This window comes from Nannobrachium achirus, assembly GCF_963921795.1.
Source record: "Nannobrachium achirus genome assembly, chromosome: 6".
Lineage (NCBI taxonomy): Eukaryota > Metazoa > Chordata > Actinopteri > Myctophiformes > Myctophidae > Nannobrachium > Nannobrachium achirus.
This window is the reverse complement of record NC_137815.1, coordinates 19,410,824-19,425,897: the sequence shown is the minus strand read 5'-3', so window position 1 is coordinate 19,425,897 and position 15,074 is coordinate 19,410,824. Positions and strand designations below refer to the sequence as shown.

At 42.1% G+C, this 15,074-nt stretch overlaps 1 protein-coding gene across 4 annotated transcripts; it reads left to right on the top strand.

Annotated features, from left to right (window-relative positions):
• The first annotated feature begins 744 nt into the window (after positions 1 to 744).
• On the top strand, positions 745 to 14,375 carry LOC308287561 (zinc finger protein Eos-like). Of its 4 annotated transcripts, none has more exons than XM_080728781.1 (8): positions 745 to 753; positions 2,911 to 2,961; positions 3,800 to 3,907; positions 4,574 to 4,828; positions 6,089 to 6,256; positions 8,015 to 8,161; positions 8,666 to 8,787; positions 10,033 to 14,375. In XM_080728781.1, the coding sequence occupies exons 2-8, from the start codon at positions 2,916 to 2,918 to the stop codon at positions 10,948 to 10,950; spliced, it is 1,764 nt and encodes a 587-aa protein (XP_080584907.1). In that variant the 5' UTR covers positions 745 to 753; positions 2,911 to 2,915; the 3' UTR covers positions 10,951 to 14,375. The 4 variants fall into 4 exon arrangements, with proteins under 4 accessions (XP_080584907.1, XP_080584906.1, XP_080584909.1 ...); XM_080728780.1 differs by having other exon boundaries at positions 8,666 to 8,791; XM_080728783.1 differs by lacking the exon at positions 6,089 to 6,256 and having other exon boundaries at positions 8,666 to 8,791.
• Positions 14,376 to 15,074: the final 699 nt, after the last annotated feature.

Below are 15,074 nucleotides of genomic sequence, written 5' to 3'. Positions count from 1 at the left end.
CTTCCTAGGTGCCCTGAATGTTTTGGTGCCCACCTTTCCTGCTGATGTCTGGAGAAAATCACCTGAAACTTAAGCCAAGCCCTTGCTTGTCTTCTGCAGCTAGATAAACATTGTTATACCATGTACCTGTATGGAGACCCAACAGACCATCTGAGATCCAACACAGACTTGTTTTACAGTCATTTTCCTATAACAGTTTGGGACAGGGAGTTTAACTGAAATCTAACAATCAAAATACAGGTTCTACTAACACTGCAATGATACAAACACAGTTTTATGAACTAATCACACAGATGCAGGCTCACAGGATAGATAATATCATCAGACTGGATTAATCTGAGTGGTGCTGGATGAGTGATGTAGGCCTACTGTATACATTGTTCTGTATAACTTTGGCAAGGAATCCCTGTGAATTGGAGTTTGTTTTACCTTTATGTTACTTAAGCCCTATTCAAAAACACGTATAAAAGTAAGCCAATCTGTTAGATCTGCAAGTTTTTTGGAGGGTGGTTGTTATAATTATTATGACTATAATAATCACATACAACTTGGTGATGATAATGCTGGTGATAGGAGGTGGGCATCGTTGGTCCAACAGAACCGGAACTTGTTTGCAGTGGAGTGGGCGGTGTGGTGAACGCTGCTGCTGGGAGATGGCGATGTCGTCATAGGAGAAAAACCCAGCAGAAAGCAAACAAAACAAAACAAACAAATCTGGATTACATTAAATAATGGAAACGGCCGAGACAGCAGGTAAGTTAGAAACCTCGCCGATGGAAGATCCGTGTCCAGATCGCTGTGATCAGAATCAGATCACGCTGATGGAAGTTTAGATGACACACACCAGCTAGCTGACATGTTGTTTGTAGCTAGTTTAGCATAGCATTTTGGGAGGCAGCAGCTTGGGTGCCATAGCAACCGTTTAGGAAACATTGGGCTGTGATCATAGCTAACGTTGGCTAATGAGCGCTTGTTGCTTTGCCGTGCTAAATGAAACGTGCTTAGGTTGCTACTGGAGGAGGGTCAGTGTGATCAGCTCGGTCAGCTCAAAGGTTGTCACGTTTTAGCCACGTTTTAGTGTGACAGGCTAGACAGCAGCGTGGAAGTGAACTTCAGTGCAACTTTGCTCCAGTAAGACGAGATCCTTTGTGTGTGACTGTCTGTCTGTCTGTCTGTCTGTCTGTCTGTCTGTCTGTCTGTCTGTCTGGCTAACTTGTCTGTGGTTTAACGTGCAGCATTAGCAGTGGCGTAAAGCAGGGGTCTTCAACGTTTTCAGGCCAGGGACCCCTTAATAGCTGAGAGAGATGAAGCAGGGACCCCCACAACCTTTAGATTCCATATAGTTTCATTGCTTGACAGCACAATCGTCAGTGTATTTTGGATTCATGTCAATTTGTGTTTGCAGATATTTTACCACTTGAACTGTCAATACGGATCCCCTCTACTCCAAAGTCCAAACCTCTTTGCCGAAAATAGCCGATCTACAAGCTCACAACGCCCATCTGCTATTTTTGGCTAAAGTTCTCAGAATCTGGTTAAGATTATGGCTAAAAAGGAGATTTTTTTTTTATCACACAAAGATTTGGAGGACCCCCTGTAGTAACTCTGAGGACCCCCTAGGGGCCCCGGACCCCCTGTTGAAGACCCCCTTTTCTAAATCTCAGAGGCAAATATTATACTTCTACTCCACTACAATTATTTGACAACTTTAGTTACTAGCTACTTTTTGTAGATTTTTATGTTTATTATTATTATTATTATTATGACAAAACATGCTCTTCAGCCTTACTAATTGAATTTGGCCATTCGAAAATATGCACCATTCACGACCCATTGTGAGCTTGCATTTGCAAATATCTGCTATTTTCAAAATGTTACTTTTTACTTTAGTAAAACATGCGAGTACTGTTTCCAGCACTGAGCTTTAGCATAACGTTAGCCTTCATTAAAAGGCCGATGGCTGGACAGGACACTGATGGCGACTGACTGGACAACAGCGTTAGCAGCGTTGTATGTTTGTTATTGTCAAGCGTGGAACACAATCAGACTCTTTGCCATTTAAACATCGTCTTAATGCTAGCTTGTTTAACCCATGCTGTTGTTGTTGTTTTATCAGCTTGTCAGCCGAGCCATATAGTTGTTGTCCACTGGCTGTGGTAAAGTTGATCAGGATTGGAAGCTAGTATATGGTGTTCGCTAATGTTATATTACTGTTTTGTTACATGGGTAACGTTAGCAACGAGCTATAGCTAACGTTACAGGTGGAACATGTTTTCAATGTTGGCCTTGCGTTCACTGTCCGTGTCCGTTAGACTGCCCGGTGTGGCGTCAGTTAAAGTAACGATCCGTTCACGACAACAATGTTGTCAGGAGCGACAGTTCATTATTCTGCTCGAGCAGTGTTTCTCAAACTCTGTATTTTCAATAACTCTGACAGTGTACAACTGGTTCCATTTGTACACTGTCAATTACAGTGGCAGGCTTGTATGTGTGGGTCAAATTAGACCCCAAATTATGGGTCCCTTAATTCTTTTGTTTCCTACATTTTATTTTCTACAGTTTATTTACATGATACAAAATAAATGCAATGACTTGTCTAAGTAATTTCATTATTAAATAAAGGAAAAATCTAATAAATCCCATAAGCAAGTAAACACATATCTCTTTTGGGTCTTGAGCTAAAAAGTTGTGTGTTATAGACAAATGTGTTTTTTGTGAGATTACCATAAATGCCAGCATGCATACTTTGTGTTTTCCCCCTCCTACAAAGAATTTAAGAAAGAGCATTTCTGTCCAAAGTCTGTCATTTAGAATTTAAACATGGCAATTATGTTGTTATTCTATTTTGTATATATATATATATATATATATATATTCTCATAATCATTAATTTGCTATTTTTATATTCAGCTTGTATGAGTATGGATGCTGAAGACTGCAATGGCCGGTCCTACATATCAGGTGAACATTGTGGGTCTTTTCATGACTTGATTGATTGATTGAAGTCAAGACTTTATTATAAGTTTGCATAGGAAAAGGTAGTTTCATGACAGTACAGTTCACCTATGGCTTGTTTCAATTGAGGTCCTTTAAAAAATAAAAATAAAACCTCGGTTCGAAGTGAAGCGGTGAACTTTTATTCTATGTGTTCTAGAGTTATGAACTCTGTGATCTATACATTCTTTATATATTCTGAATTCTACATTCTTTATATATTCTGAATGAATGAATGATTTTATCTGGAGGGCCGAATTATCATGTGAAGCTTGACCAATCCTCAAAGTATCCAATCATTAGACCGGGAGGGACACTACACACATATTCTGGACGTACAGGACAGATAAAACCTGTTCATTCTGAACTGAAATGGCCATATATGGACATGGGACACACATTTTGCTTTTTGAAAAAGCCTATTCATTCTGGACTGATATTCTGGACGTACGGGACAGATAAAACCTGTTCATTCTGGACTGGAGTGACCATATATGGACATGAGGTGACAGACATTTTGTTTTTGAAAAAGCCTGTTCATTCTGGACTGAAATGACCATATATGGACATGAAACACACATTTTGTTTTTGAAAAAACCTGTTCATTCTGGACTGAAATGACCATATATGGGCGTGGGACACACAAAGCCACTCATTGGAAGCGGTTTTCACCGCTTCAAAAACTCATATAACATTGAATGACAGACAGATATAAAACAGTACTATGCAGACTGAAATACCTTCTACAGCGGTCATGTCTTTGAAGTGACGACATTACACAGTTTTCTTTCCTTTTGGACTGCAGCTAATAGCGGGGACTCCTCGATGGAGAGGGACTTTTCTGGGGCCCTCGGGGGTCCAACAGTGAGCACCCCCAACAGCCAGCACGCCTCTCCAAGTCGCCCCCTCAGTGGTCAGTGTGCAAATGTAATGCATAAAACATAGAACAATGAAGGAATGTGCCGCACCTCATTACAATCTTTCCTTTTCACCATATCGTCACTGTTGGGCAGAAACCTTGCATCTAGATTTTCCAAGTTTCAAAATAGTATGTTCTTTCATAAATTAACGCCCTACTCCATCATATAAGAGTGTTGCACAAAAGTAGTGAAAATAGCAGATCTACAAGCTCAACAATGCCTTGTGTTGTGTGCTTGTAGATGGGCTATTTTCAACAACAAAAAAATATATTCGGCTACTTTCAAGATATTTCTTAGTGTAACTATTAATGTAGTTAGAAGATGTTCTCCTTTTGCGTCATGACAAGTGGCTAAATATGTCTTTTTAGACACAATAAGCCAGCAGTTTCTTTATTGCTATTTACAGTAACACTTCTAGCCCCCATAAGTCACATCCAACCACGAAAGGTTGCGTTGTATCTTGGGAATGGGCTTATTCTGTGTAAAATGACATATTTAGCCACTTACGCATGCCCCCAACCACTGAAATAAGAATCTCTAAAACAATAGAACATTTTAACACTCATCTTTTATATTCTTTAATTACAATCTAAAATATGAACCCTTGTTGTAAAAAAACTAAAGTTGTCCTTTAATCCGTTTCCCTCTTGTGGTTCTAGCCAACTCCATTAAAGTGGAGCTGTACAGTGACGAGGAGCCCAGTCACGGTACGGAGGACGTGAAAGGGGATTGGGCTGAGGAGGGTGGCACCGAGCAGGGTGGCGAGCCTGGCGGTGGCTACAGGGAGCTGGCCAGTCCTGAGGGCTTGTCAGGAGGAGCAACCAGACTGCCAAACGGGAAGCTCAAGTGTGACATCTGTGGAATGATCTGCATTGGGCCCAACGTCCTCATGGTGCACAAGCGCAGCCACACGGGTGAGCGATCAGTTATTTGATTACTTTTTACATTGTAGGAAAATGCGATGCGACCAGTTTTGGTGATGATTGTTAAGCAGTTATGGCAGGGTTTCCCAATTAGTTTTCCCCAAGGGCCGAATTATGTCTAGGGTACCAAGCCAAGGGCCACAACATTGCAAGGGGAGACGGTGGCGTTCCCGCTACTCCAGCGACAGTTTTCGTCGTTGTCGGGTGAAAATCTTGTATGTCCAAAACCGTTCGTTTTGAATTTATCATTTTAAAAATGATTTAAACTAGTGAAAACAGCCGAAAACAGCCGATCACAACGCCTCGCGGTGCGAGGCGTTGTGTGCTTGTAGATCTGCTGTTTTCACTACTTTTGTGCGACGGCCTTGTATGATTTGCGGAAGAACGTACAAATTTGGAGATACGAGATTTCCACCCGACAACGACGATATACTAGTGTTGTTGCTGCTCTTATACCACCATTATTACTGGGGTTGGTGGGGGCCAGACAGTAGCCCCCCGCGGGCCGCAAATGGCCCGCGGGCCGCCTATTGGGGAACCCTGAGTTATGGCCACCATAATGATTGATATGGCTTGCAATATACGGCTCAATTTAGATTTGTGGAGTTGATCTTTCTTGCAACCTCATGCTCTTGTCATCTTATTGACAGAGCTAGGCCTGTCACAATTATTACATAATAGTCTAATCGCAATTTTTGGACATAATCGCAATTACTTTGTCATAATCGTTTCCATGATGAAAAAATGTTCATACATTTTCAAAATTGTTTTTCCACTATCAATGTTCTTTTTGAAGTATTAAGTTGGCAAATATGTCAGTAATGTTTTTGTGTAGGTTATGTGTCATATCTGCCATGTGCAACTTCAAAGCCTAAAAGCCAAACAGAAATGTAATTGTCAACGACAAAAACACAATCAAATCATTATTCGCAATTATTTGAGTGACAATCGTCATGTAAAATGGCATAATCGTGACAGCCCTAGACAGAGCCATATAATTAGAAGGTGTCTTTGGCTGGTTTTGAGTTGGGAAAGGGAGAAATCCAATCTCACTGTAGCCATATGTACCATTAAAGCTCATTCTAGACCAGATACCTTTCCAGCTAGTTTTGGTGTGTGACTGACGCTGCACAACTATGTGTAAAACAAATGACCCTTAACCGGTGCATTACACTGATCAGTAGGGAGACATCACACCAGACACCTTCATTCAATACGATATTTAAGTTCATAGGTTTGATTTACCCACAGGTGAGCGGCCATTCCAGTGTAATCAGTGCGGCGCCTCCTTCACTCAGAAGGGGAACCTGCTTCGTCACATTAAGCTGCACTCTGGGGAGAAGCCCTTTAAATGTCCCTTCTGCAGCTACGCCTGTCGTAGACGGGATGCTCTCACTGGACACCTTCGCACTCATTCTGGTGAGAGAGGTTCTCACACACCCCGACACGTTCACATTTGCAGAGAGAAACGGAGGCCAACCGGGAGATAAAAGAAAAAAGGTCTTTAACCCATTTAGAACGGGTACACATTATTGTGTATCATTGTTTTATGCTTTAACTATTGAAAAATCTGCTATTTTTGAAAAATCGTGAAAATTAGAATTTTGACCCGATTCTATAAGTGTCTTTTGAATCCTTCTAAGATTTTTTGAAAAACCCTATGTTTCTATGTCAGCAATCTGGCTGGCCATCGTCAAAGAAAAGGACCTTTTCACTTAACTGGAGCTCAGTTAGTCTGTTCGTGAGAGACTACTATGTCAGTGGTTCTCTAGCCTCGGAAACCCAGACTTCTATTTTGGTTCTCAAACCTTTTCATGTGAAGGACCCCCAAAATTATATTTATTTGGCCATGGACTCAATCTGAAAATATTTAGTTCCAGGGACCCCCCAGAAGCAAAATTTGAGTTACAAACGCTCGCTTTAAAAATACATACATTCAAAGATTTGCACACATTTTCACGACCTTTTCAAAAATAGCAGATCTACAAGCTCGCAGCGCGGCACTCGGTGCCGCGCTGTGAGCTTGTATATCTGCTATTTTTCAGTGATTAAAGCATTCAATAGTTTTAGGCCTAAATGGGTTTAAAAGTATGTGGTGCTTCTAGGATCAGTGGGAATAAACACTATTTAAAAAAGATGAAAAAATCTGATTCCGAGCACTCAAAAAATGTGGCGCTCAGGAGTTCCAAGTTAAAACAAATGTTATTCTATAAAACCTGCATGTCTCAACGGTCCAGGTCTTCATCAGGACAAGACCTGCAGTTCTACTTAATCTCTGTCTGTGAGTGTTTCCTTTAACAAAGCTTTGCACCCTGAATGCACACAAAGTAATGTTCGTAAACAGTAATCCTGTCTCTACTGTTTCACTCTCCGTATTGCCACAGAGTGAAACAATTTAGCCCGGAGACTGCCACACTGTTGAAACTGAAAGCAGAGCCTCGAAGTGGCCTGGATGCCCATGGCTGGGTGAAACCAAGAACACTTGAAAAAGTTCATTTTTGGGACACACCTTACTTTTAGCTTTTTCTAGTACTCAAGTACTCAAAGTACTCAAAATATACAAATTCGAGGGTTCTTTTAAATATCTTCTGTTCTATAAAATAAATAGATAGATAGATACCTTTATTATCCCAAGGGGGAAAATCAGTTGCCCAGAGGCAGCACAGCAGTATAAGGTTATTTACAAAGTTACAGAGAAGTAAGAAAAAAAAGAACAGAGTACAGTAAGAGCAAGGTATGTCAAGAAAGGGAACAAATATAACAATATAGTACAGTGCCCCCAAATCAAAGTGACCATAACAGTCAATGCTAGTTAGTGCAACAAGTATCTCACCAGTCACCATCATGTCAAACACAAGCCAAAAATACTCAAAACTACTAACACAACCTAATAGTGCAGAGTGTCCAAAGGTCAGTGCAATATAAAAACAACTAGAAATACAATTCAATTCTTAAAAGAAAGAAGAAGAAATTTGTCTCGCAGCCTCATTGTGCCCTAGGAAATCGCCTAGTCTGCCTGTTGGCTGGCTCTAATAGCTTTTCCACACACTGACAATATTGTTAATAAGTGGCTATTAATTGTGTGATTATTATTATGTGGCCACATATAGCACTTGATATACTTTAGTTTTTTTTATTGAGTAGTAATAAATGGAGTGCCATTTGTCTTGTTTCCAGTGTCCTCTCCCATGGTGGGGAAACCCTATAAGTGCAGTTACTGTGGTCGCAGCTACAAGCAGCAGAGCACCCTGGAGGAGCACCGCGAGCGCTGCCACAGCTACCTCCAGAGCCTGGAGACACTGCAGCCTGGTGCGCACACTCCAGGTAGAGACTGTTTTGCGTTGCATCACTGTGGCTGCCATGAACAAAGACAAGGCAGAGCTACAATACACATCTCACACAACTATTTACGACATATCGTCAATGTCGGGCAGAAACCTTGTATCTCCCAAGTTTCAAATTTGTACATTGTTTCGTAAAGTAAAGCCCTACTTCACCATACAAGACTGTCGCAGAGAACTAGTGAAAATAGCTGATCTACAAGTGGCTATTATCACTAGTTTAAATCGTTTTTAAAATGATAAATACAAAACGGTTTTGGACATACATGGTTCCCACCCGACAACAACGATATAGAGTATATATTTAAACATTTTCAAATGGCTCCTAAATAGGTGATTTGGTATTTCATAGAATCCCTCTCTGTCATTAATTCTATGTAGTTTCCTTCCCCTCTGAAAAAAAGCAACATCACAAAATCTAATTTATTACTATCAAAAGCTAGTAATTACGCAAAGATAACATAGGATGTTGTCATCCCCTCTGCAGGAGAGGACATGAGGGAGCTAGAGTTTATGCCCGAATCTCTGTTGCAACCTTCCTCAAACAAGATGGCATTCATCGATCGGCTTGCAAACGCCAAACGCAAAAGATCCACACCACAGAAATTTGTAGGTGAGCACTTGATTTCAATCAGGGAAGCAAGGTGAAATGAAAAGAAAAAAAAAAAAAAAAAAACCTGAAGTTAGGATTTGATATGACTGTCATGCACGTCTGAACTCTTATGAGGGTTCTGGGTTTTCAAACGCTATATTTCAGTGGTCAAATTATTTTATTATATGACGCAAAAACGGCATGACTTTATTTTTAATTTATAATTTTGGTTCAGGAAAAAAATGGACATTCAATATATCTGTGGTTTGCAGAAACATGAAATGCCAACATTTTATTATCTTATCTGGTGATTGGGTTCACCGGCGAGCCAAAGGTTTAAACGGTGCTGTAGATTTGGACTCGGATGCTGCTTATATAGCGTATATAGACACCTTCAGTATCTAATGACTGCCTGGCCGTAAATAACTTTGTTGGCTAATCAGTTGTACTGACACCTAGCATCTGCCAAAAATCTATCGCCACTTGGCTGTGGCCTGCATTCGGTCAATCAGCCTGCACTTGAGTTTTCACATAGGGAAAGGGGCATTTGGCAGTAGTAAAATGAAAAGGGAAAAAATGTTTTATTTTATATAGTCATCATGGCATAATAATACATTGATTGACACTACTACTAAACAAAACTATAACACAAATACATATAGGCCTACAGTATATTCAAATAAAAACGGCTACGTGCAACAAAGGTTCACATCACTGTAGTAGTACACAATTTTGGTTTTCAAGAGAATAATCTGTAGCTACTGTATTTGATCAAGACTTTGTATCATAATGAATCAATCTATCCAGTCTATTACAGAAACCGAAAACACTTAGATTGAATGGAAATGAAATATCCTGGATTCTAGAGAGATATATCCCTGCTGTTGTCAGCCAGGTGTATTCAGGCCTATTAACTCCAATGGACTGCATCCATCGTTTTTCAACAAAAGAAAAGCTTTTCCCTTTGCTCCCTTCGGACATTTCTAAATAGAAAACATGCCAAAAGTGTAGTGGATGTCACAACGGATCCATGAGCGTTGTAATTTATATATATAAAAAAAGAAGAACCGAAAATAGCTGATATATAAACTTGTAGATTGGCTATTTTTGTTTGGCTAATATGCTGAAAGAGTTTGAAGATTTTTGAAAATGTCTGCCTATAATGACAGGGCCATGGTTAAGCTGTCGTTAATATTTACCGAAGATGTAAAATAGAATAAAGGATTTAAGTTAAGTTTTTAAAATGTGTTGCTTCACTACAGGACAGAAGCATATGCGCCTCAGCTTGGCAGACGCGCCGTACGAGCTCAGTGGCGGTTTCGATAAAGACGGAGTGGAGATGCATCACCACGGTGACCTGGAGCAGCCACAGTTCACTGCCCTTCACAGAGGAGAATACTTGGGGACGGCAGGTAACGGAGGTTCGGGGGTCTCGGACGCCCTGCGGCCGCTACGGCTCCCCGCCACTCACCCCTCTTGTTTATCGGAGATCAGGCCGGTCATCGGCTCTATGGCTCCGCTCGGCCCGAGGCTGGACTGCACAGGGGGGCCCGGAGGAGCCAGACTGGGAGCTACGGCCGTCGCGGGAGGAAGGGAGGCAGCGCTGGAGGGTCACGAAGACCTGCCCGGCGCGGGCCGAAGAAGTCATGCCCCCTCGCCCAGCAACGGCTGTCAGGACTCCACGGACACGGAAAGCATGCCGGACGAGCCGTACAACAACGCCGCTCCGACTCTGCCCCTCCACAACAACAACAACAACAGCCACCATCACCATCTGCACCTCCCGCACTCTAACCACCACAACCACCACAACCACAACCCGCCTCCTCCTCCGCTCCTGCAGCACCGGAGCAGGGAAAGACACAGTCCCAGCCCTGCCAAAGACAGAGAAGTGGACAGGGAGGAGAGGGCTCACCACCCGGCGGCTGCCCCGCCGGCCACCCAAGCGCCGACCCCCAGCTCGCCCGCGGCGCCCTCCTCCACCTCCAGGGAGGCGTACCGGGTGGTGGACGGAGAGGGGCGCGCCGTCCGCTCCTTCCGGTGCGAGCACTGCCGCGTGCTGTTCCTGGACCACGTCATGTTCACCATTCACATGGGTTGCCACGGTTTCCGCCAGCCCTTTGAGTGTAACATCTGTGGCTACCGCAGCCAGGATCGCTACGAGTTCTCTTCGCACATAGTCCGCGGAGAGCACATCCTTGACTGAGGAGGATGAGGGTTGGGACTAGCTCTGGTCCATCACGTCACCTCCAGTGACGCTCTGACAGACCCGTCGGCTAATGAATAGACCGCGTTTTCTCAGCCCCTACCAGCGCTCAACTTCAAATAAACAAAACTACTTCACTACTCACCAAACCAAAAGTAGTTTTGCGTTGTTGAAAGTCTATTCTCTGCGGTGGTGAGCCCCTCAGCACCCCACCTACTCTGTAAAATACATTATTTTTGTCATGAAATAAAACGCACCCACCTCGAGCCACCCAGCGGCCACCGCAGATACAATGGTTCACAACCCGGAAATAAGCGGCGGTCGAGTTGGATGCACTTTATTTCATGGCAAAAATGCTGAGGGGCTCACCACCGTGGAGAATAGACTTTCAACAACGCAAAACTACCTTTTGGTTTGGTGAGTAGTGAAGTAGTTTTGTTTATTTTGACTGAAGTTGAGCGCTCGTAGGGGCTGAGAAAACGCGGCCTATTCATTTGCCGACGGGTCTGTCAGAGCATCACTGGAGGTGACGCGATGGACCAGAGCTAGTTTGGGACTACCTGCTTTCAGCTAAAGCTGTTTTGAAGTCGAGACTATGACCTGGCTGGGTTTGGTCTGCATAATACAGTCAAGGGGTTTTAAAGGGGGGTGGGAATGGATGAAGCTGGTGGTGTTAAGTATGCATCGCTACTGTTAGCTGGTAACACTTGACCCCTCGTATGCATGCTAGAAAAGCTCAAATGTTTGTTAAATTGAAGAATAATTCTTTAATGCACTTTGAACAATGGATCCAATTTTGCACTTTCAAATTAATTTTATTCTAAAGTAGACAAAGAGTCAATGCACTTTGTTTTTAACCTCAGAAGTGCCTTGCTCTGATGGTAGTCTACCTTTGCTTTCCAATCCAGGACTCGGACCTGGTGCACAACGTATGCTATACTAATGTGATTTATACCTGTGACCTGAAATGTTTCCGTCTTCTGCACTTTAACTGAAATAATAATGCAAAAAAAAGAAAAGAAAAGGCTGAACAAAACCTGTTAGTGTGCACTTTGATGGGCTTGCAAATGACAAACAAATTGAATTGGTACAAGAGTGTACTTTTTAAAATCAAAAAGCACTTTCCCCCCAAATGTATTCCCTAACACACCTTAAACTCCTCCATTTTTGAGTTTGGTGTTGTTGTGGTGAGCAGTATATTGTGTTTTTATAGTACCAGATGTGCAGACCAAACTCGGATAACCAGGTCTATGTCAAATGGAGGTGTTGGAGGGGGGTGACCTCAAATTAGAAATGCACTTTTGTTTGTATGTGAGGTTGAGTGTGTGAGGCTGCATCTACACTAAGACGTTTTCACTGAAGGACAAAAAAAAATAGTTTAAAATGAAAATCCATCTCCGTCCAGTGCGTCCACACAAACAACAATGCCGTTCGTGAATGTGGGCTTCATCCAAGGGACGCCCTGTTTGTGTCGTTCCTTCCTTCCACATGTGGAAGTAGCGGCTTGCGTCCTGCGCATGTAGGCAGTAGTACGGTAGTATTATCAAATGCAGAATTTAACTGCATAAAGCCCCTATCAGAGTCTGCGGTGAAGAGCCTACCACCGCAGATTTTAGGTGTAAAGCTATCCACCTAAAGTGAGAAAATAAGTGGAGGCCATCATAGTCAGTCACGATGAAGTCCTAACACTGTGACCGACTGGTCTAGATCGACCAATCAGTGAACGGGGTGATGGGCCGATCTGTCTGATAGTAAAAACAGAGAGATGTGTCGGGGGTTCGCGGTGGATAGCTCTTCGCCGCGAGTAATGACGTAATGTTGTAGTTTTATGACTTAATTTAAGGGTTTAAGACTACACCGTGGTGGATAGCTTATCACCGCGGTGCCTACTATGATAGGGGCTTAACAAACCGCTGCTTGAATAGACAACATGTAATACCCGTAACTTTAGTCAACAACTATGGGTGTCTGCGTCATTGTGCTCATTCCCGCCCGTCCAACACTAGTGCAGTGTCTGGGTTTTCGAACCAAAACCGGGTCAGCAGTGTTTTCAAGTCTCCGTTTTAGGGGGTGAAAAACACCTGATAGCGTGGATGATAAACGCAAAAACGTAGCAAAAGGTATGTGTTTTCAAACCAAAACGCCATAGTGTATATGTAGCCTGAGTGTGTGTGTGAGAGAGAGGCCCCATGTTGTCTTGTAAGTAAAGTGAAAAAGGAAGGCTTTTTTCCCCTTGTGAATGTGGATTGGAACGGGGTGTTAAATTGTTTTTATTGTCTATGATGGCTTTTGTTGCACTGATACCTGCCAGAATACAATGATTATATTAAACTATTTTATAGAATAACATTTATGACCTGCACATTTCTCAAAAAAAGGCATACGCTATTAAAAGTATCACTGCCACTATTTTGGAGATTACTTAAAACGAGAGGATAGGGTGTTTAATATTTATGAAAGTCTCCTCTAGTCTAAATCTCCCCTTAATTTACATATACATGAAACGACAAACCAAAACTATTATATTTATGTTGTGTTTAAAAGTGATTTTTTGGTGTAATTTGTTTTGTCATTGTATCGTGCCTTCCATGACACTGACCTCGTTGATACAAGTTTGAAGGACATGAAGTACTATCTGTCATGGTCTGTGACAGATTTCTTTTGTATGATGTGATTGTTGAAGATACAGTAACGCAGGGGTCTTCAATAGGGGGTCCGGGACCCCTAGGGGGTCCTCAGAGTTATGACGGGTTCCTCCAAATTGTTGTCTTTTTCAACTTGAACCCTACCGTCCATATTCGGAGAACTTTAGCTAAAATAGCAGATCTACAAGCTGCGAGGCGTGAGCTTGTAGATCGGCTATTTTTGGCAAAGAGGTTTGGTGTAGACTTTACACTGTAGAGGGTAAAAAGTTTATCAAGTATTGGCAGTTCAAGTGGTATCAGAAAATATCAGAAAACACAAATTGACATGAATCCAAAATACACTGATGATTGTGCTGTCAAACAATGAAACTATATGGAATCTATGAAGAATATGTTGGGGGTCCTCTCTCTCAACTAAGGGGTCCCCGGCCTGAAAACAGTTTGAAGACCCCTGCAGTAGTGAGTAAAGCTCATGAGAAAAAGGCTTGACCAAGTAGTTATCCAGATAATCAAAAAGTCCCATGATGATTAGGATTTTGCACACCGTTTTCCCCGAGGCCTATTCAAGTAGATCCTTTCTTCGATTGAAATGAGTATGTGAGGGGAAAGAAGCACTTTTTGTATTTATTAAAAGATTAGGTGCATGAGGTTTGACACCTGCTGCTATGGCATGAATGAGTACAGTGTTGCGTGGTGGTCGACCACTGTCCTCAAAAGTCTAAATTGAAATTAAAATGCTTATTTTACATTTTTATATTCTCTTACTCTTACCATCCTTTAGCCTTTTTTTATTGCTACCAAGATGTGGAATAGGTTGAGTGAAAAACATTTCCCTGTCTAAAGAATTGCTTAAGGGGTCGGCAACCCAAAATGTTGAAAGAGCCATATTGGACCAAAAAACCCCAAAACAAATCTGTCTGGAGCCGCAAAAAATTATAAAAGCCTTATAAAAGCCTTATATATCGTTGTTGTCGGGTGGAAACCGTGTATGTCCAAAACTTTTGTATTTATCATTTTAAAAAATGAACTAAACTAGTGAAAACAGCCGATCTACAAGCACACAACGCCTCGCACCGCGAGGCGTTGTGTGCTTGTAGATCTGCTGTTTTCACTACTTTTGTGCGTCAGTCTTGTATGATGAAACAGGGCTTTACTTTGTGAAAAAAAACATACAAAGTTGAAACTTGGAGATAACAAGGTTTCTGTCCGACAGTGACGATAAAAAATCGTTAAAACAAAAAATACATTTTTTCCCCCCCATCTTTTTCCATTTTCATACATTTTTGAAAAAGCTCCAGGGAGCCACTAGGGTGGCGCTAAAGAGCCGCATGCGGCTCTAGAGCCGCGGGTTGCTGACCCCCGGCTTAAACCAACAAGAAAGATGAAGATGACATGAGCCAAAGAGAAGACTGTCAATTACAGATATCTATCTGCTTGTTTACATGCTACTGTA

Excerpts from the sequence above, each read along its gene's own strand:
- LOC308287561 (XM_080728780.1), top strand. The coding sequence starts at position 2,916 with ATGAGTATGGATGCTGAAGACTGCAATGGCCGGTCCTACATATCAG. Across the intron at positions 3,908-4,573 it reads TCCAAGTCGCCCCCTCAGTG|CCAACTCCATTAAAGTGGAG; the intron begins GTCAGTGTGCAA and ends TTGTGGTTCTAG. Across the intron at positions 6,257-8,014 it reads ACACCTTCGCACTCATTCTG|TGTCCTCTCCCATGGTGGGG; the intron begins GTGAGAGAGGTT and ends TCTTGTTTCCAG.